This window comes from Patiria miniata, unplaced genomic scaffold, assembly GCF_015706575.1.
Source record: "Patiria miniata isolate m_02_andy unplaced genomic scaffold, ASM1570657v1 HiC_scaffold_13, whole genome shotgun sequence".
NCBI classification, from domain to species: Eukaryota; Metazoa; Echinodermata; class Asteroidea; order Valvatida; family Asterinidae; genus Patiria; species Patiria miniata.
The window spans coordinates 11074505-11096746 of NW_024037051.1; the positions used below are offsets into that span (position 1 = coordinate 11074505).

The window sequence follows — 22242 nt, forward strand, 5'->3', positions numbered from 1 at the left end:
AGTTCAAAAATGTGCATGACATGTTTTCCTGAGAGTTGTTTCCAAAATATGAAATGGCTGCCGAAGATTGAATGAAAGAACGCATTTAGGCCAGATAATAATTATTGATAGTAATATTTAAAAAAATGGAAATAATAAAGACATATATATTTTTTATTACTTCGTATCCCGAGTGCTGCGGGGAAACAATCCACATGTGTTGATATCCGGTAAGATTCGAGCCCCCGATACCTGCATTGTTGAGCAAATAACCAATAGACCATCGACAGTACCGGCGACAATTAAGAGGCCATTATACGATTTAAAATTACAATTTTATTGTAGCGTACATCGTAACGGTTCACCATGCTATTTTGGCCATTTATTGTACAAAATACAGTTTGTGTTTAACTTGAAACGCTCTATATAGGATACGCAAAGAACATACAATCCTTTTTAATTTGTTTGTATTCACTAATTCCGTTATTTTGGCGAAAAATCCATCGGTGATTCATCCAAACCAATTATAAAGAAAGTGAGTGACTCTCCTTCTTATATAATTTACAGCGGTAAAACGGTGGTTACACTATGGTTTGGATGGATTTTTCGTCCAAATAAGGGAATGGCGGGAATAAAAACAAATTGAAGAAGATGACACATTGTTTGTGTATCCTAATACGGCTTCACATTGAACACAATCTGTATTTTGTAAAAATATCGGCCAAAATGACATGTTGCACCGTCATGGTGAATCGTGTATATGCATTGACCATGTTGTAACCAGCGCGCGCGCGTGTGTGTTATTAGTGAGGGCGTACTACGCGCAATGTCCAAATCCAACATCATGGTTAAATTGTACATTCAGAGTATCTCGGCCAAACTGGTTGGGACACTTCCTGAGCCTGCAACGGTCATCCAATCCCCCACTCCCCCCGTCAATGTTGCTCTCTCCAGCTGATGGAGTACCGCACCGCGTCATGAGAGACAACATTGAGCGGCCGCCGGGGGTTTGGTACTCTATGTAATAGACAACGGCCAATGCCGTGGTCTATTTCTTGTGAACAGATTTGCTGATTAATTAGGCAAGACCCCGCCTCTTGACCTCCTAGATTTTGACCAATCAGAGGGCGCTTTCTATATCGAGTCTTTGGTCATTTACCCGTTGCGCGTCACATAGAAAATGGATTTAAAAAGAAAACGTGTCACGCGCTCTGTATCATGTTACGCGATATGGGGCCGGTTGTTGTATTATAAAGCACTGCATTCAAATTGACTAATCAAACCATTTAGTCCTTATTTGGGAATGAAATGACGTCACGGTTTAGTAAAGTCGACTCCGATTGGCTGGCGCGCGGCTTGCATTAATTTGCGTGTCAAGAGATGTCAGGCGTTACACAGATTTGGCTCGGTGGATAATGAGTGATACTCAGACTAGGTAGTTGGGGACCAAGCGAGATTTGGCCAGGATTATAGGTCTCTCAGCTGTCCTCGTCCGAGTGGTAGTTGGTATCGCAGGAGCATCTCTCCATAGTTCCTTGACTTCAGGCTTTGGCGATGGTATAGGCCAGTCCTGCCGACGACTTGATGGCGTACATCAAGAATGTTGAACGCATCTCTCTTATCCCTGTATCCAGTTCATTGGAAAAAGGTATGGGTCAATAATCCCTCTAAGAAGTCATTACTCAGTGCGAGTTTCTTTCGATTTGATCCGAGGTTGAACATAGAAAATGGCTGGATAAGGAGTTTACCCACCGACTTTGGGAATTCAGATGCTCCGTATCTTTCACCTATATTATGCACACATATATCTCTAAGTCTTTTTTTCATTGGGCACTGGCAGCTCGTGCATCGTCTCTCATAGGCCTAGTGTCTTCTCTCTAGGCTTTCGAGCTACAGTGCTTAGGGTACTTTTGAGGATTCCTTGGTTTCATTACCAGAAAAAAATGAAATAAATAAATTTAAAAAATAGTAATCCTGAATGCAATTTCCCACATTTGCCGCATGGCCAATGTTAATAGCGTTTTCGTGCAGTGTGGTGGGTGTATCATTGTGATTGACTTGTGATACACCCAAAAGAGGCCTGAAATCCCCGAAAATTTTACGTTTTGGATTGTTTACTTATCCTTGTTGAAATGTAGGCTATACTTGAAAGGAAACTAGCCAAGTGTCGCGCTGTTCCAAAGTTGAACAATCCAGGTTGTTTACCTCTGACGCGCGGCGGACATTTTGTGGCATTCGCATAGTATTTCCAGCCGTGTCCATTCAATGTTATTGACACAAATACACACACCACCAATACACCAATATTTTTTTGTCGCATGTACGCAGAATGCGACGCACTGGTGGAACATGAGCAGACATTCATGACTAGCACCCAGTTGCTCGATGTTTGAGAGTCAAAATTCTGACCCCCGAAATTCGTTCTCGCAAGAATAAACAAAAAAAGCCCAGTTTTGGAGGGAAGTTGTGTGGACCTTCATATCCTACTGTTTAATGCTTTCCAATTATTAACACCACTTCGTTTAAAACGCGTTTTGTAGCCCAATTGGGCGCATTCCAGGACGTAAAGTCCCTTTATTACCCCTGGTTCTCCTCAAGACAGCCTGTCATTCATTTCACAAGGCGTATCCACAAAACTTCGCAAGAGAAATATTTGGTGTTTCATGGGCCATTTTGAGAGGGGTCAGGTTATAATGTATGCACTTAGCAACCTCAAACTAAACACTAAGAGTTTGAACCAAAATGTGTGTGCTCCTTCCTCCCCTTCCCGGCTTATGGACACGCCCCTTCCGCTCGGGCCGCCTGCTCTCCAGACTTTCAATAAGGTAAACTAGTTTAGTTATAATAGATGTTTTGACCAAACCCCTTGAGGTTACCCTCCAGAAAGTGAGCCCGGTCCCTAAAAATAAAACCTTTATCACGCCATTACAAATCAAAAAGTGATTTGCACCAAAACTGTGTGTACTCCATGTCAAAATCTTTCCCCTTCTCTTTCGAAAATAGGCTGCCTGATCTCCACTATAAATACACTTGAGCCTCCAATGCAGATAAGGTTTACTGAATTGTCCAAGAAACACAAGGTAATATTTTATCATGCAGTGACGTACCAAAATGTAAAATAAACCGCCAGATACGTCAGAAACGATCCAGCAAGCACCCCAAGGCGACCAAATTAAAGGCCGATAAAAATCATTATGGATATTCTGATAAATTATGGTGCGACGCCTTTCGGCGCGACACGTACTTTTGCACGGCTTTCTGGTATATCAGGATCAGTCGCTTGTCGACGGCCTTGGAGTTGTGCTTGGCAATGACTGCGATGCCTTTCTGTAGGGCCTGTCTGATCAGTGTTTGGCGGGATAGCGGGACGTAGACCTGGTAGCCGTCCCCGTCACGAGGCGTGATGCCCGCTCGTTGCATAACGAGACCCACGAACACATCGTCCCACGGAAGGAAGCGCACGTGAACCGACTCACGGTAGATCGTGGCAGCGACATCTGCGGACATGACGTAGCATCCACCGGGAAAGAAGGGCGGGTAGGTGGGCTCCGGGTACAACTCTACCGGGGTGTACCACTTCTTGTGTTGCCCTTCGGCGTCACGGTATGGCGTCCAGTTTGTCTTGAGGCTTCCCTCTGCGAACCTGTGCCGTGGCTTATCGGCAAGGCGCTGAAGGAGATTGTGAAGATTGAGAATGATGTCAGAGTCTACGCTGGCCACGAAGGAAGCGAACGGGCAAAATGTAGCCACCCACCTCATACCCATAGTGGTTTTATATGTCAGGTTGGTGTAAGCGTCTATGAAGTTCTCCTGAATGATATCTTCGAAGCGGAGACTTTCTCGTAAAACCTCATCGGTTGCTGTTGCATCTGGGGTCTGGCCCAACAGGAACATGGTCAGGGTCAGTTGGTTTGAGATGTTCTGTGCCCCGCCCCAGGTTTCCCGTATTTGCTGCCGGTCATAGATATCTTCCGGCCTGGACTTAACGAGTATCAACAATTGCAGGGGCATCGCCCACTTATACATAGCGTCCATGCAGGCGTTGTGGTTGATTAAGGTAAAATGGAAAGGGTGTGGGTTGATAATATTGTCGCTGTACAGAGGTCTATCTTTGCTCAGAGTCGAGTTAGCTTGGCTGAAGTTACTGCTGTTGTTTGAAGTGTTGACTAAGGACAATATGTCGCGATTTGCAATGTAGTCCATCTTACCGTCATGCTTGGGTTGGTGGTGAATGACGCTCCTTTCGTCCTGAAACTCGGGGCCAACCGTGAATACCGCGGTGTCCCTGTCATTTTTCCCCACTGTCAAAAAGAACCAAATGATGAAGTATATGACAATGACGGATCGGAGCAGGCGCTTCGTGTTCCTCCTGTTGAGCATCGTAGTGCATGCACAGCGCGAACCGATATCAAAGACAGATTTCCTCCACTAAGATTCTTAACAAAGATGGCGGCTATGGCTCTTCACAAGTGCAACTCTGATGACTCACTCACTACCCATTCTTCCATCACAACTAGAGTATGCGACGATCGGGTATTGTGAATTCGATTGTAAACTGTGCATTATAACCTTGGGGTCATATCTGTGAAATTGAAACGTATCGTACATTGACTTTGTATTTAATTAGCTGTTTCGGTGTAGTTTTTGTTATTTGTTTTTCTCTTAAACTGTTTTGGTGTACACACCAAAACTGCTGTTGTTTAATTTTGTTATTAGCTGTTTCGGTGTGCAAACCGTCGGTGTACAAACCGAAACAGCTCTTGTTAGCTGTTTCGGTTTACGCCGAAACAGCTATTGTTTTTGTTATTTTTTTTTTAGCTGTTACGGGATACACACCGAAACAGCTATTGTTTTTGTTATTTTTCTTCTCTCTTTTTCCCCTTCTTTTTCCACTTTTTCCCCCATAGGATAACACGTGATTTCGTTCTACACAAGACTTTGGGACATTTTTTCACATCCGATCGACTTCGTCTTCTTTCATTTGTCGGGTAGATATCAACTTGCAGTTGGATCAACCATAATTTGGTCTCCTGGTCCAAGTTATTTATACCGTCTGCACCATGCGGAGATCGGTAGATGGGGCAATCGGGTATAGTTTGGTCTGCAGCCCCACATTTACAGGTGGCACTGTCTGCAAGGTCCCAATTGGCAATGTTGGCTCTGAAGTGCCCCACGCCAGTTCAAAGGCGGTTTAGTCTTGTCCAGGCCTTGCGTGTTAGATCTATTCCACTGATATTGGTGTGGTCCTCGACGAACTGATGAAGGCGCGTGGTGGACCCTTACCATGATTGCTCCCATTTGTCTGCAACCCAGGATGCCGTGTTTGCTTGGGAGAAATCCTGCAGTCGCTCTTTGGCAGACGATGAGAATGGGTGGCGGGACTTGAGTCGTCGGGCTCCCTCATTCGTAAGCTTGGTGTGTAGCAGGTGTTCTTCCTCGAGCGCTCTGAGTGCAAGCCTCAGGGTTGCAAAATGTCTGCGGATGTTCGCCGGAGGGATTTGTCCCAGGACTGAAATGATGCTGAGCGCAGTGTTGAGGCTTGAATCCAGCTTCTTAGTATGTACGCTTCTATTCCACACTGGAGCGCAGTAATCTGCAGCAGCGTATACCAGCGCAAGTGTGGCAAGGGCGGATACAGAACACAATTTTTTTTGGGGGGGCCCAAAAAAATTTGGACCCCCAAAAAAGTGGATCAAAAAAATTACGGCGTGGGGTTCGGGGCCCGCTTAAGGTCCCCGAAATTTTGTTGGATTCTAAATGCTCTGTGGTGCGATCTGAGGCAATTTCTGACCACTTTAACTAATGTTTTTTTGAGGAAAAGATGGTGGTGTACTCATTGCCTGCCTTTATTGCGATGTCACATAAAAAAAAAATTGGTCTCGTTTTTTTTTTTGGGGGGGCATGTCCCCCTTTGCCCCCCCCTGGATCCACCCTTGAAGTGTGGAAGTTCGCAGCGTAGTGGTGTTTGCACCCCAGTCGACACATGCCAGTCGCCTGATGATATGATGGCACATCGAGCATTGATTTTACTATTCAGGCAGTATTATGTTAGGCTTCGGTCAAGTTTAACGCCGAGATATGTTGGAGTGGGGTCGAAATTCAAGACTCTTCCCTCACAGGAGACACTGATCTTCCTGGTTGCCTCTTTATTGTGCAGGTGGAATGCAGAAGCGGCTGTTTATTCGACACCAAGTTTTAGTCTCCACTGTCTAAGGTATGTGGAGAGGGATGCTAGTCCGCGGTGAGGCCTTTCTCGATGGTGGGCCAGGTCTTGAGACAGCGCCACTCTGGTAGGGGACGATATCAATCAAATATCCTATAGCGCCGCCCAGGAATATGATGAGAAATTAGTGGATTTGTGGAAAGCGGCTGTGGCAAAATCACAGAAAAAGTATCAGTCAAACTCCAACCCATATATACATAAAATAGCGTAACATTCAAACATATTTACAGTTATATTATACTCTCTTAAAATAAAGTACAAACTCTACTCTCATAAAATAACGTACAAACTCTACAGAAACAAATATAACTCAAGTGTTTTCAGCGAATATATAGGGTTAAATTAAATAGAATTTTCACACAAAACAAATTTGGACATAGAATATATAAAGTTTTTTAAAACCTATTCATGGGGATTTTGCTCTAACTCATGACCTGCTACAAAGTGCTACTAAAATTTAAGATCTTACATATTGATGGTATAATATCAACCCAAAACAACGGAATGAACAAATCATTAACTTGAGGCATGAATGATGACTGTCTTGTATGTTTAGTTGAAGAAATAAGACTAGGAAATGCGGGAGATATACATGTACACATTCTGCAATATAAAAACCGACGCTTGTGACAATATGGTCTCCATTTTGTTGTTGCACAAAATAATTATACACATCAGTCTTGTGCGCAGGCAGAAAGGCAGCGATAAGCAAACGTGCACACTCCCATACCAAGGCAGCAAAGGGACCGTGGACCATTAGAAATTGAGCCCGTAGGGATACGTATAGGCTTACAACTTGTAACATTTGCTCGGTACATCATATTCTTTGTGTGGCTATTCCATCTGGAACACTATTGGCAATGTGTTCATGTATTTCACATCACAAAGTTAAGATGTTTTTAATTTTTGTTTGGTGGAATATTAACCGCACAAAATGGTGACATAGCTTTTTTTTCTACCCAAGCCACCTACGTATCCCGTATAAGTGTTCAATCCTGACGGTCCCTATAAAGTTCCCTTTTTATGAGACAGTTGAAACGTGCCAGGAAAAGATGGCGGTACAGCATTAACATAATGTCACTTATGTCATGAAATGTTTTTCACAGTGCAAAAGATTCTATTTGCTTCCACATGTTATTAAAAAAATGTTGGTACTCGGGTGCATGTATCCTGTACAGGGAACATCCAGCTACCAGGCCCTGGCTTAAACAAATTTTTCAACGAGTCCTCGTACTACCAATCTGCTTGTTCGCAAATCACGGAGATCGGTGTTTTCAACTCAATAGATTGAGAGTGAGCAAGGTTGCCGCCCTCTAGTGGCAGCAGATTTGGAACAGAAAGAGGGCGCTATATTATTATACTCTACGAACAAATTCAATGCTCATAAGCCTCAAAATGAATCGGTGGTTTGTAGAAGACGGCAAATACTAGGCTTCACCCCAAAACAACAAACTAGCTTTGGGAACAGTGTGCATACGCAAGTATTTTATGAACAGCCTAGAACATTTCGCAGATAAATTTGCTGATGCGGCGATCCGCAAAGAAGAGATAGTTTTCAAAATGATACAAAAAAAAACATATGCGTGAACTGCAGGTGGAGCAACAGTGTCAGCTGCTGAAGCCATGGGCGATTTTCAAGGTATAGACTGAAGACGACCTCTCAAAATGACTTCCAGGAACTACAATATTTAGACATGTTGCATGAGACGTTTGATATGGGCTACTGAAAGGAATTGGCTAAGCGTCGGCAAAAACCCCAAAATCTTATTTCTTGTAGCACATCGGAGGGTTTCATTCAGGTCAACCCAGCTTAACAAAATGCCAAACTTGCCACGGAAAGGTTCTATAATGTTCCAAAGTACGCGCACATAATAGGCCTAACTTTGTGCCGTAAGTCACCGCAAATAATGTTTTCGAACAGTTTTGGGACTCGAGTGTTATTGCCTTCGACTCGAGTCGAGTCGAGTCTTCTGATAAGGGACTCGAGTCGAGTCACTCGAGTCGAGTTGAGTGAATTACCCTTTGGGACTCGAGTCGAGTTGGGTCGCCAAAAAATTGAGACTCGAGTCGAACTCGAGTCATTACAACTCTGCGATGTAGACGAGGTCGGTCTTGGGCGCGTACCTTGCTGCTGGTCGCCCTTGGTAGCGGCGTTCGAATCCTCAGTTGTTAGGGTTTCGGTGGCTCGGGACGGCTTGTGTTTCTTCTTGACCTGCCGGACCAGCTCGTTGTCCCCGTGGGCCGTGTTGGCAAGCTCCACCTTGACCGCCCGGTCTTATGCTTGTCCTTGAGGAGCTTGGCCGTCCCAAGTAGTCTGTCCCGCGGTTTTGGATGTACAGGAACTCGATACGCCGTGACTAATTGTAGACTTTTCTTGCGATTCCCTCCACAACCTGAAAAGAAGATGCGGAAAAGTTTAGTTTTATTGCGTACTGGGCCAAATGTCATGGTTCTGCTTACCCCATAGCAAAAAATCCGTGCTTATACTTTAGCGTATTATTGCAATAATGGTCACCGGCCCCTGTGTACTGATGACGACACAAACAGGCATACCTCTAGGGGCAACCCATGAAGAATCTTGGGCATTATGGAGTTATTCTGGACTCACCCTGAATCCCAAGTGACTGTTGTTCCTGTGCACCTTGGCGCTTACGTCCCTGTATGGAGGCTGGCCGCCCTTTCTTGCACGGCCATCGGGAACCGCTCCACGAAGCGTCGGCTGTACATGTACATGTTGTACATGTGCTTGAGGTTGTTGCCACAGCCTCCCGAGTTGTAGGTCTCCCAGCTGTCCTTGTCCGAGTTGTAGCTGGTATCGCAAGATCATCTCACCATATTTCCTTGGCTTTAGGCCTTGGGGATTGTATAGGCCAATCCTGCCGAAGAGATGGCGTACATCAGGAATGTTGAACGCGTCTCTTTCATCCTTGTATCTAGTTCATTTGGAAAAAAAGTATCCGTCAATAATCCCTCTAAGAAGTCATTATTCAGTGAGAGTCTGTCTAGTTACTTTCGATTTGATCCGAGGTTGAACATAGAAAATGGCTGCATAAGGAGTTTAACCAGCGACTTCCGGAATTCGCGCTCTATCAACTATCCTTTCTTACCAATCCATGCTCCGTATCTTTCAGCAATATATCTCTAAGTCCAATTTTTTCATTGGGCACTGACAGCTTGTGCATCGTCTCTTATGATTTTTTTTTAATCCTGAATGCCATTTCCCAGATTTGGAGCATTGCCAATGTTAATAGCGTCTTCGTGCAGTGTGGTGGGTGTATCACAAGTCACAGGCTTTTCAAAGAACGACGACATTCTTTTGTTATTTTGTTCATTCCTATAGTTGACTTGCGATCGGAACTGTGATGGACCTACGCTGGACTCGACTATAACACTGTCATCGTGGTCTAGCCGAAGCATTAAGCAGCTCGATTTTTGATAGTAAAAATGTTGACCCCCGAAATTCGTTCTTGCAAGAATAAAAACATAAGCGCCCAGTTTTTTAGATTAAAAAATGATTGCATCAAAACATTGAGTTCTCCATCTCAAATCTTTCCCTTTCTGTTTCGAAAATAGGTTTGTCTGATTTCCACTATAAGTACACTTTGTACTCCATTGCACATAAGGTTTACTGAATTGTTCAAGAAAAATAAGGGTAATATACGGTCATGCCGTGACGTACAAAAACATAACATAAATAAACCGCCAGATACGTCAGATAAAAACAATTAACAAGCACCATAAGGCGACCAAATTAAAGGCCGATAACAAATTATTATAGCTATTCTGAAACTTAGTTGCGCGTGAGTGCGCTGCCCGCGCGCGTATTTTACAGAACCGGGGTATTTTGGGTTTCACGAACTGACATCCTCCACAGTGCGGCACTTTTAGAGCGCACTCCGTACATTTTCGGTTTCACGAACTGACACTAACCTTAATTTCACCAATTAAAGCGTTTTTGATTAAATTCGTGCAAAAACTTTTCAAACCGTTTTTTTTTTCGTTCTGTATTGCCGCATCATGCTTGGGTATACGTGTCGGTTCGGGAAAACGAAAATCTTCCTAGTTTGCGTCAGTGTCGATGTGCGCGCACACTACCGGTTGTCAGTTAGTGAAACCGAAATTGATGATTAGGCCCCCAAAAAGTCTTCGGTTTCTGGTATGGAGCTTGCCCCAAAAGTGGTGCGGCAACTCGGCTTTTTTTTTTTTTTTTTTTTTTTTTTTTTACTTTTTCCCCTTTAAATGTCGGCTGATGACTGCAAATGGTGCCCGACTAAATTTAGTGCAAAAATATATGGGAGCCAAGAGAAGCATCATAAAGCTTATACTTGATTGTAACCCCATCTAAAACCCGTTAAAATTGTGCAGCAGCAGGATTCCGGTCAAACCAGTGAGTTTGGCGGTTTGGAAACATCATCTTTAATTGAAAAAAAAAACTTTGAATTTTGTCGACGCGCATGGCTACGGCGACGCGCGCGCCATTCCATACCGGAGACTTTTTTGTTGGCCTTACGGGTGATTTCACGAACTGACACCCACTTGCGCGTGAGTGTCAGTTCGTGGTGTCGATGACAAATTAAGGTGCGATGTCTTTCGGCGCGGCACGTACTTTTGCATGGCTTTCTGGTACATCAGAATCAGTTGCTGGTCGACGGCCTTGGAGTTGTGCTTGGTAATGACTGCGATGCCTTTCTGTAGGGCAAGTCTGATCATCAGCGTTCGGTATCGGGACAACGGGATGTAGACCTGGTAGCCTTTACCGTCACGAGGCGTGATGCCCGCTCGTTGCATAACGAGACCCACGAACACATCGTCCCACGGAAGGAAGCGCACGTGAACCGACTCACGGTAGATCGTGGCAGCGACATCCGCGGACATGACGTAGCATCCACCGGGAAAGAAGGGCGGGTAGGTGGGCTCCGGGTACAACTCCACCGGGGTGTACCACTTCTTGTGTTGCCCTTTGGCGTCACGGTACGGCGTCCAGTTTGTCTTGAGGCTCCCCTCTGCGAAGCCGTGCCGTGGCTTATCGGCAAGGCGCTGAAGGAGGTTGTGAAGATTGAGAATGATGTCAGAGTCTACGCTGGCCACGAAGGAAGCGAACGGGCAGAATGTGGCCCCCCACCGCAGACCCATCATGGTTTTATAGGTCAGGTTAGTGTAAGCGTCTATGAAGTTCTCCTGAATGATATCTTCGAAGCGGAGGCTTTCGCGTGACACCTCATCAATGACTGTTGCATTTGGGGTCTGGCCCAAGAGGAACATGGTCAGAGTCAGTTGGTTTGAGATGTTCTGCGCCCCGCCCCAGGTTTCCCGTATTTGCTGCCGGTCATAGATATCTTCCGGTCTGGACTTAACGAGTATCAACAATTGCAGGGGCAACGCCCACTCATGCATAGCATTCGTACAGGCGTTGTGGTTGAATAAGGTAAAATGGAAAGGGTGTGGGTTGATAATATTGTCGCTGTACAGAGGTCTATCTTTTCTCAGAGTCGAGTTAGCTCGGCTGAAGTTACTGATGTTGTTTGAAGTGACAAACGACAATCTATCGCGGTTTGCAATGTAGTCCATCTTGCCGTCATGCTTGGGTTGGTGGTGAATGACGCTCCTTTCGTCCTGAAACTCGGGGCCCACCGTGAACGCCTTGTCGGCCACGAAAACCGCGGTGTCACTGTCATTTTTCGACACTGTCAAAAAGAACCAAATGATGAAGTATATGACAATGACGGATCGGAGCAGGCGCTTCGTGTTCCTCCCGCTGAGCATCGTGGTGCACAGCATGTACCAACATCAAGGACTGTACGTCTCCTTCACTAAGATTCTAAACAAAGATGGCGTCTTCGGCCCTTCACGAGTGCAAAGTGAACAGGATGCCTCAGTTGCATTGAGGAAAAAATACACCAGTAATCCTAGAGCGTGACAGGCTTAAACGTGAACGTAGAATTTCCTTCATGAAACACCAACATCGTGATACTAACTATTCAATTAGGCCTGTTTTTTCCATCGTGGAGAAATACACAACATTCCGAATATACATGTATTCAGTGTGTGTATAAGAAGCCTTGCAATCGCCGAACACCCAATTTCGTCACTGATGCCTGATGACTCACTCACTATGCCCAGAAAATATTCTTCAACCACAACCAGTACATGCAATTGAGGGTACGTGAATTGTGTATTGTGAATTGTGAAAGGGTATTGTCGGTTTGTAAACTGTGCCACATATATCTTTGAGGTTAGGCTATTATCTGTGATTGTATTGAAATACAAGCTGCAGGTGAGGCCAAAGTTCTTCGGGTGTCGACTATAAAACTGCATGCAGTAAATATAGCTGTATTTGTATATAGGAAGGCAAGTGGTGGAATAAAACAGACAATAATGCACATCGACTTTGTATTTGAAATTGAGATTACCTTTTGGGTATATGCAGGGGCATAAATGCCAGGGAGGATGGGTAGGATATATCCCCCACCGTAGTCCGGGGGGCATTGGATATTTCCCCCAAGATTTTTTCTGTTGAAAAACCACAAAAAAGACGATTTTGAGGTTTTCTTTTAGCATTTCAACAGTCCAAAGGTATTGAAAAAGGCCTGTCTGTGGAGTATATACATTGAGTCTGTCAGTCTTCTTCTGGATGTTGACCCAATCGTTCGCAATGCGGAATAGGATGGACGAAATAATGCAAACCCCGCTGACTTCGGACTTCACTTGAAGGACTCTGTATAGAGTGTTGTCAAGGTTGAAACACACTGCATTTGAAGTGCTAGTAGAATTTCCCAAGTAAAGTGACTATTTTGGCCCTCAATATCTTTCACAGGCACTCACAATGGATATACGTACTACATGAATATCGAATGCATTCTTGAAGTCGATGAAGTTGATGTATAGAGGTGAGTTTCAATCCAAGTACTGCTCGACGATCTTACACACTGAGAACAAAATCTGACAGATGCACCCTCTCCCCCTCCGGAACGTACCCTGTTTGCTCCTGCCGCAGCGTAATGCCACTATCTGATCTCTTCCCGAGAAGAATCTTGCAGAACACTTTGCTGGGAATAGAGATGAGTGTCCTCCCTCGCGCCGTTGTCGCAGTTTGTCATGTCTCCTTTCTTTGGGCAGTTTGAAAATGAGGCATTGCACCAGTCCTGTGGGATGATATCATGTTCCCAGATCGTCTTGCAGAGGTCTTTAAGAACTGTGGCAGCTGTGGTGAGATCAACCTTAACTTGAAGTAGCTCATATTACCACATTATTTTCATGGCCCTGAATCTGCCAGAACCTCTTCTTCAGTTGGTGGGTTGATGTCAATGCCGATAATAGCATCAGATGGTGGTGGGTCTGCATCAGTCTGGCTCCGGTCTGTTCAGCACTTCTTCGAAGTGTTGAGCCTATCTTGCAAGTTGCTTCCAGAGCGTCGTTATCACTTTCTCTTGTTTGTCTTTGGCTGGTATGGTGATGTTGTTCAGTTGACCGCAGGGTTGTGTTGTGATCTTGTCCCCCTTGCTCAGCTCTCACGGTGCTGCAGCGTGCTCCCTCACTTGCCATTTCCTCAACAAAGGCTCTCAAAGGCTCTTCCTTATCCCGTTCAATCAGCACTGTAGCCAGCGGGAGGGGGGTATTCCCCCAACATTTTGTAAAGACTGCCCTTTTCCATTCAAATGTCTTTTTTTCCCCCAGCGCTTACCCCAAAAATAAGTTGTAAAGAGTGCCCTTTTTTTAAGAAGTTTCCTTTTTTTTTCTGAACAAGTCCCCTTCTTAAAACCAAGTGGTGCCCTTATTTTGTGCCATCGCCGTTCCTGGTGCCTTTTTGTGAATTTCACGCATGTATCGTGAAAATTAAATTAAAATTAAAATGACCGTGCTACGCCACTGATCAGCCTTGGTTACCGTGCACTTACTAGTTTATCCTTGGCTTTCCCTCTTTCGTCGATTTGTGCCATGTTCCTGTCGTTAATTACCCACTCCTTTGATTTTTCTTCCTGTAGCCAATGACCCTTTTTGCCGTTTCCTTATAAACACTCTTGATCTTACCTCGTGACTTTTCAACACTATCTCGATCTTGTTCCTCTTCATTTTGAAGTGCACTAAAGCGATTTCTCAGCTGGATGATAAAACTCTCTCTTCGTCTCAGGTGAGCGAAGCTTGCTATAATGTCAAGGACTTTGCGTCGCTGATGCTTTAATGTTTCTCATAGCTTTAACCTAACCTAACCTTGGCCATAGACATTGGTAGTGGTCGCTGCCAACATCTGCCCCACGTTGAACTTTTACATCTTGGAAGGATGTTCGCCACTTCTTGTTGACAATGATGTGGTCAATTTGATTGACAGTGTGACCATCGGGCGATTTCCATGTATTAGTTTATAGATGTCTTTGTGGGGGCAGATGGCGCCACCTATCACACATCTGCATGTTGGTGGTGCAGAAGTTCCACAAGCCTCTCGCCATTATCATTGCTGATTTACATTAACATTAACAGCCACATCGCCCCATAGCATATCGGTGTTATCACTTACAACTTCAGCATTCCGATCTCCAATAATCAGCAGCATGTCATGTTGAGGGCATTTGGAGACTGCCTGTTGTATAGCTGCACGTAATTACAGCTAGTCATATCCTCGATCCTCGATTAATTTCGTTGGTAGGGCCATAGCTGCAGGATGGTGAGTCTAATAAGGAGTCAAAGCGTGCTCTAGCTGATTAACCTACCACTGACTGACTCCCACTCGATGAGAGATCTAGCTGTGCTCTTGTTAACAACTTAGGCTAACACCACTGGAATGGTCGTCAACACTAAGAAAAGGATGGTTGAACATTCACTTTAATAGTGTCAACTTGCGTCATGAAACAGTCACTCTATCTGCACTCGCCGATCACTCCCAGGATGTCTAGATTGTACCTCGTATAAATTGTGCGCTGTCTTTGCGTTTCAAACATTTTGCGGACGTTTCACGCTCCATGACAAATTGTAGTTTAGGCCCGAGAAAACTAAAATCCAGCCCCCGATGACGTGCCTGGATGGGCTTTAATTCATTTGAAGCTGGCATGAAAACTGGATGAACTGGAGGTAAATTTTTGTTAACAAGAAACGCGTACGGTAATATCTATTAAGCGTTCAATTCCTTTGAAGATGAGTACTAATGACAAACCTTAACTTCGGAACAAACACTATATACTGCCTAAAATGTTCAGTGCCTAGATCACGATGGACGCCATTTTCTCTGGTTTCATGAAACTTCGCAAAGGATTTGCTCTGATACTCTGATCATTCCTCTCATTTAAAACAGTCATCTGAAATAAATTGCAATTTACCTTAAAATGGAGTTTCATCTATTCTTCAAACTGCTGCAGTGTATGCGCAGAAAAGTAACGTACATTGTCCTCCGTCCATTACACTTGAGGGCGCCATACAAGCGAAGGGTAATATTGCCCTCCACGACTTCATATAAAATGGACACTCTGGCAAACAAATTCCTGCAAACTACTTACTTTGAATAAAGTCTTTGGATGACTTTTGTGCAATTAAAAAGAATGTTTAATTGGTCAAGATCCTGTCTAAAATGTTCCCTTTTCACGAGTGGTTTGAATGGAATGGAGTCACGGTCTATTTCACTTCTTGTGTTTTACAAAACTTTCACTGTGGACAGTGCGCATGCCTATAGCACTACATGTACATGTACTACCGCCGCAGTGGCTGGCGAACAGAGATTGAATGGAATTCCATTCTCAAGGCCTGCATTGTCAACAATACGGTAGGTCGGAGGTCATTCAGGTCAAGGCATTAGACAGCGCCACTCTGGCAGGGAACGATATCAATTCATGCAACGAGGAGATGCATTTCGCAACCATTCTGCGTTTTGAGCCATTATGGAAATATCACGGACGCCAATACCTTTAACTCATAAACGCTGTTCCTGTTTGGGCCAGATGATTGTATACAGTCGTCGAAAATGAGAGACTTTGACCATTTTTCGATGTTATCTTGTGTTCCCATCTTTGTACAATGACGAACTGCGTGCACATACTGTACATACTGCATATACACGTGTAGAATAGGACTCGACGCTTACTCTTGTCTATGTCGTCGTGCATAAATAAGAAAATGCCATTTGACGGGAGTGCGCTTCGTGTGGACTGAGTGGGTTAATACATGTATGCAATAGGATGGCGCTGGCGCTGTCCATGCTGACCGAATTGGACTGGACGACAACACAATGAATGGAAGGATATGGAGAAAGAAGCTCAGGCGAAAGCTTGCGTTGGTGATCTTCACGATCACAGTGGGTTGCTGTCTGTACATGATTCCTAGTTCACCTAGGAGCTTGGAATCTCCGGAGACCGAGGAATCGCTTACCGACACTGACAGTGATGATACTCAGCCTAGCCACCACCAGCCACTCTACAGCGATGATATCATCAATCCTCACCCTTACAATTTCATCATAGCTAACCCTACACGTTGTGAATACATGAACGACTCGGATGGCGGCCAGCCATTCCTGTTGATCCTCGTCAAAAGTGCGCCGGGTGATGTCTACGATCGCCAGCAGATCCGCCGGACATGGGGCGGTACGCAAACGGTATCTGGCAGACTGACCAGCACTCTGTTTTTGCTTGGGCTGAACCGGGACCCGGAGCTTAATCGCTCGATCCGTGAGGAAAGTGAGCGCTTCAACGACATCATCCAGGAGAATTTCTTAGACGCTTACCAGAACCTGACCATCAAGAACATCATGGGGATGAAGTGGGTGGCAACGTACTGCCCCAACGCTACCTACGTTGCCAGTGCCGACGCAGACGTCATGCTAAATACATTCAATCTAGTCAGGCGGCTGCTGGACAAACCACGCCATAGCTACGCCGAGGGAAGTCTGCGGAGAAACTCGGAGCCGGTCCGGAAGCCAAATCAGCACAACCACAAGTGGCTGACGTCCAAGGAGCTCTATCCGGAGGCCACCTACGCGCCTTTCTTCCCGGGCTCCTGTTTCGTGATGTCCGGAGACGTGGCGGCCGACATTTACTACGAATCACCACACGTGCGCTTCCTGCCGTGGGACGATGTCTTCATCGGACTGGTCATGAAACGGATTGGAATCGAACCCCGGCACGGCAAAGGGTACGAACAGTACGTCATTTTGAACAGTAATAAGGCAATCACCTGGGCTCTTGTGCGGGGGATTTGTGTTCTCATACGACATCAGCTGGATGGCGTGGATGAGAAATTAGTGGAATTGTGGAAAGCGGCTGTGGCAAAGTCACAGATAAAGTATCAGTCAAACTTTACCCCGTCCCCAGTGCTACAAAGTGTCTTGATTGGCATACCCATCAGCATAGTAGTAATCAGTCTGGTTGTGGCCATAATGCTGGATATTTCCAACAACGCCAAACGCTCCAACTCTTTCCATAAAAGATCAGTAGGTAGATCCATGCATCTCCGCCCTCTGACATATTGACCAATCACTGCCAACGAGTATGAATTTAGCTTCACATTCAACAGGTTGCAGTATACGTGAATAGATATTCTACAATCACAAAGGGTACTTCAGTGATTGCTTAAAAGTAATGCACGTTCTGGAACACATTCAAAACATTATTTGTGGATTGACATGTTTAACGACACTACCCTCTACCCATCTATTACGAATGACAATTAATGGGGATTTTGGCATCCAAGCATAATTATTTTCCGACCAGCATAATTATTCTCCGAAAGTTTTTACCGGGTTTTTGAGGGGAAAAAATCGAAAACTTGCAGACTTTTCAAGTACTCCCTTCGCTTGACAAACTTTAATTGTAGGCCTAATATCCAAATGGGGTTGGGTTATAAAACGCAAGTGCTTTCTTTCTACCACAATTTGGATTTAAATACAACCCATGTTTGTCCCCCCCCCCCCACAAAAAAAATGATATTTAAAATTTTAAAAAAATGTTGAGTTCAGACAGTTGGTAAGGTAACATTATTAGCAATTACTACACTCACTTTGTTGACGATTATTTGGAAACAAAAGTGGCGTCCTCAAATTCGTGTTTGTAATTCAATTCGTGTGACTTTTTGTAAAACTTTTCCATTTATCCAGTTTTATTACAAGGTGTATATAAGTTTTGTATTTAAAATTTTTGTAATGCTATCTGTTTTTGTATTTTCCTCCATATTGGCTGGTGTAATTAAACCGACTTGCCTTATATGTTGCTTGCTGTGAATATCTCTGGATGGTTGATCGTAAATCAAACACTTGCTCTCTCATTTTCAAAGACTGAAAAGTCACTCTATTCCAGAGGCAATTTACTCCCACCGGGGACCAGCCGTTTCGGAGCGGGATTCATTCAGACAATCGAGTTTTCACTCGAGTTTCTACTGGATTGGTTCCCTTTTCAGCGTATTACAATCTAAAATGAGAGTGATTTTCACTCTGAATCGTCTGGTCCCCAGAGTTACTGCTTGTAATTTAGAAAGTACTAATTAAACGTCACACAGATTTAAGGTTAGGCTTAAACAAGTCTTAAGAGGACACAACGCTGGCGTTCTGGAACTAGCCACTCGCCTGTGGGCCTTATTCACGAGTTGGCCTTTTTTGTCGAGTTCCCTGAATGTATTTCATTAATTATTCACCGTTGAATGGGATGGCGCCAGACTTTTTATGTAGGCATAATGCAGCCTTATTTTAATGTCATTTTTTAAAATCTGGCTTTAAACATTAAGGAACGTTTAATTACAAATTTGAAATTATTCATTGAAGCAGACTGGAATTAATTAGTAACAAACTTGCTTACATTTCTCTACACAAGTTCCAAAAATCCAGATTTTACCTCACTCTCAATCCAGTGTGGCCGACTCTTGAATAAGGCCCATGTACACTTTAAATGATGCGGATCCTGTATATGAGGAAGTATTGTGAAATACATGCCTTGACAAAAAATTCAAGAAAATGCACACAAACAAAAAGCTAAGCCAACGTTTACTTTATCTGCCACGCACACATAAGTATAACTAATCCAAATCTACAATACACAAGTATAATGTTGCTGCATCTTACAAAACATTTCCATTTATATACAAAAAATAGCGTTACATTAAAACATATTTACAGTTTTAATTACAATATATTCTTATAAAATAATGTACAAACTCTATAGAAACGACATTAAGTGTTTTCAGCGAATACATAAGCTTAAATTTAAAAGATTCTGTCTCATAAAGCATTTTTTTTAAACATAAACCATGAAGAATGTTTAGTATCAACCAAATATTATTAACGTAATGAACAATTGAGGCAAGAATGATGAAGATTCATTATGTTCAATTGAAGAAATGGGGCTAGGAAATTCGGGAAATATACATATTTGTTTCATGAAAAAAATGACACCCTTATGAAATGGGCTCCAATTTAAGTAAGACAAATAAAATAACACACATCAGCCTTGTGCGCAGGAAGGCAATGATAAGCAAATGCTAGTGCTACCATACATACCAAGTGATTTTTTATAACATGACACGTGAAACATGTAAGTAAAAAAAAAAGATGGTGGAACATGTATAAACATTATAATGTCACTTATGCCATGAAGTGTTTATCACAATGCAACAGATTCATTTCGCTTCAAGATGTTTTATGTTTAAAAAAAATGCTGGTATATACTAGGGTTAGTGTATGCTGTATAGAGAGCATGGCTACTGGGCAGTTTTTTTTAAAGTTCTCATCGAGAGAGGGCTTCATCCATTAGAAATGTTTCGCGTGTACCCACCGATTTACTTGTTTACAACATGAAAGATCGAGAGCCCTGATTTCCACGTTAAAAAAATTACCTGTGATTTTTGCATAGAGATCAGTCTGTGATCGAGAGTGAGCATGATTGCCGCCCTCTTGTGGCAGCAGATCTGGAACAGAAAGAGGGCGCTATTTATGTTACTCTGCAAAAAAAACCCTCCAGTGCTTACAGAGTATTGAACAAATCGGGCCACGGGTGCCAAATTGTGTGTCGAAAACGACAGATTCATCAGCTTTACCAATAACAATAAGACAGTTAGATGTTTGAGGAACAGTCCTGAAGATTTCTCTGAAAAAATTTCGCTGGTGCGATGATCGCGCACAGAGATCACAGATTTTCAAAAAGAAACAGAAACATGCGCGAACTGCAGGAGGATGAACAATATCAGCTGCTGGAGCCATGGGCGAATGATGGTGAAAGAAGACAACCTCTCCAAATGTCCTCAAATAACCACAATATTTAGACAAGTACATTATGTAAGAGAACTTTGATTAGAGGTACTGAAAGGAAATTAGCTAGTATCCATATCCAGCAGCGTCTGCAGTGAACGCAAAATGCACATTCATGATGTAGATCCCCGGAGGGTTTTATTCTGGTTTCTTTGTAAATCTGGATGATTACTGTGCTTGCTTATTCGCCAGTTATCATTTACAGAGCTGTATTTCCTCTCTGGTGGTGCATTCGTTGCAGATGACTTCACAGCACCACTGGAACCTACAATCACAACGTCTAGTGACCAGTAGGCTACGTATGTTGTAACCCCGCCCGCAGCAGATGCTGTCACAATTGCTGTTCTTGTCACACTGTCTGTCACGCGTTCCGGGCGAGTACGGGCTGGCCTCGCAAAAGTTAGGCGAGCGGTCGATGTAGACGAGGTCCGCCTTCCGCGGACCTTGCTGCTGCTCCCCCTCGTCAGCGGAGTCCGCGTATGCGGTCGTAGGGGCTCCGGTAGCTCGGGACGACTTGCGTTTCTTCTTTACCTGCCGGACCAGCTCGTTGTCTCCGTGGGCCGAGTTAGCCAGCTCCACCTTGACCGCCCGGTCGTACCTGCCCTTGAGGTGTTTGGCCGTATCCGGCAGTCTGCCAAGCTGATGCCAACATGTCTCGGACGTACAGGACCCCGATACACCGTGACACTTGCAGACTTTTCTTGCGCTTCCCTCCACAAGCTGAAATGAAGATACGGAAAATTTTAATGTTTGCAACAATGGTCGCCCCAGAGGTACATTGTACTTATGACGACACAAACACCATAGGCCTACCTCAAAGGGACGACCATTATTGCACTAATTGTTGCCCCTGGAGTTACTGATGACGACACAAATAAAGATAGTGGTATGCATGTTGGTGTCGTCATCAGTATCTCTGTATTGCTATAATGGTTGCCCAGAGGTATGCATGTTTGTGTCGTCATGGTCTAGCCCCATGGTCGGCCCCTAGAGGAAGTCCTGAATATGCATGTTTGAGTCGTCGTCGTCGGGTACTAATGACAACACAAAGATGCATACCCCCGGTACCTCCTAGGGCGACCATTTTTGCAGTAATGGTATCTCTCATAACAAATGTACTAATGACGACACAAATATGCATACCTCTAGAGGCGACATTTAGTGCAATTATGGTCGCCCCTATAGAGGTAGGACAGTTTCAACTTTGGGTTAAGATTGAATGCACAAGAGTTCAAACGATAGCCGCCTCGCATTAAAGGTCCAACCCGTGGTTTAATTTCTAGGCTACGAAGCGCTGTCTGTCGGCAGCCCATGGAGAATCTTGGGCATAATAATGGTGTGCAACACTGGACTCACCCTGATTCCCAAGTGAGTGTTGTGCCTGTCCACCTTGGCCCGTACATCCCTGATGGGAGGCTGCCCGCCCTTCTTGGGCATCAAGAAGCGCTCCACGAAGCGTCGGCTGTACTTGAGGTTGTCGCCACAGCCTCCCCACTTCCAGGTCTCCCGGTTGTCCTCGTCCGAGTAGTAGCTGGTATCGCAGGAGCATCTCTCCATAGAGCCTTGGCTGCAGGCCTTTGCGATGGTATAGGTCAGTCCTGCCGACGAGATAGCGTACAGGAATGCTGTCTCTCTCATCCCTGTATCCAAGTCATTGGGGAAAAGGGTAGGTCAATCACTCTAAGAGGTCATACCACAGTGATTGTCTGTCTACCTTAACTTTAATTGGATCCGAGGTTGAACATGGAAAATATATAACTTGGTCAATATCTTTAAACTAGCTAGCCTCTTTGTTCATTGGACGCTGACAGCTTAAGAAGCGCATTCT

The 22242-nt window shown here is 44.3% G+C and overlaps 4 protein-coding genes across 4 annotated transcripts; 1 reads left to right on the forward strand and 3 right to left on the reverse strand.

Moving 5' to 3' along the window:
• Window positions 1-3171: 3171 nt before the first annotated feature.
• LOC119721570 (beta-1,3-galactosyltransferase 1-like) lies at window positions 3172-4359 on the reverse strand. Its single transcript, XM_038191649.1, has one exon. The coding sequence runs from the start codon at window positions 4357-4359 to the stop codon at window positions 3172-3174; it is 1188 nt and encodes a 395-aa protein (XP_038047577.1).
• A 3464-nt stretch (window positions 4360-7823) lies between these two features.
• On the reverse strand, window positions 7824-12347 carry LOC119721267 (N-acetyllactosaminide beta-1,3-N-acetylglucosaminyltransferase 2-like). The gene is made up of 3 exons (XM_038191258.1): window positions 10809-12347; window positions 8811-9135; window positions 7824-8595 (listed from the first exon to the last, which is right to left on the reverse strand). Exons 1-3 carry the CDS (start codon window positions 11978-11980, stop codon window positions 8560-8562), a joined length of 1533 nt encoding a protein of 510 aa, XP_038047186.1. The 5' UTR covers window positions 11981-12347; the 3' UTR covers window positions 7824-8559.
• Window positions 12348-15966: 3619 nt separating this feature from the next.
• On the forward strand, window positions 15967-18381 carry LOC119721269 (beta-1,3-galactosyltransferase 1-like). The gene has a single exon (XM_038191259.1). The coding sequence runs from the start codon at window positions 16413-16415 to the stop codon at window positions 17649-17651; it is 1239 nt and encodes a 412-aa protein (XP_038047187.1). The 5' UTR covers window positions 15967-16412; the 3' UTR covers window positions 17652-18381.
• A 762-nt stretch (window positions 18382-19143) lies between these two features.
• On the reverse strand, window positions 19144-22113 carry LOC119721270 (protein Wnt-9a-like). The gene is made up of 2 exons (XM_038191260.1): window positions 21771-22113; window positions 19144-21134 (listed from the first exon to the last, which is right to left on the reverse strand). Exons 1-2 carry the CDS (start codon window positions 22050-22052, stop codon window positions 20610-20612), a joined length of 807 nt encoding a protein of 268 aa, XP_038047188.1. The 5' UTR covers window positions 22053-22113; the 3' UTR covers window positions 19144-20609.
• Window positions 22114-22242: the final 129 nt, after the last annotated feature.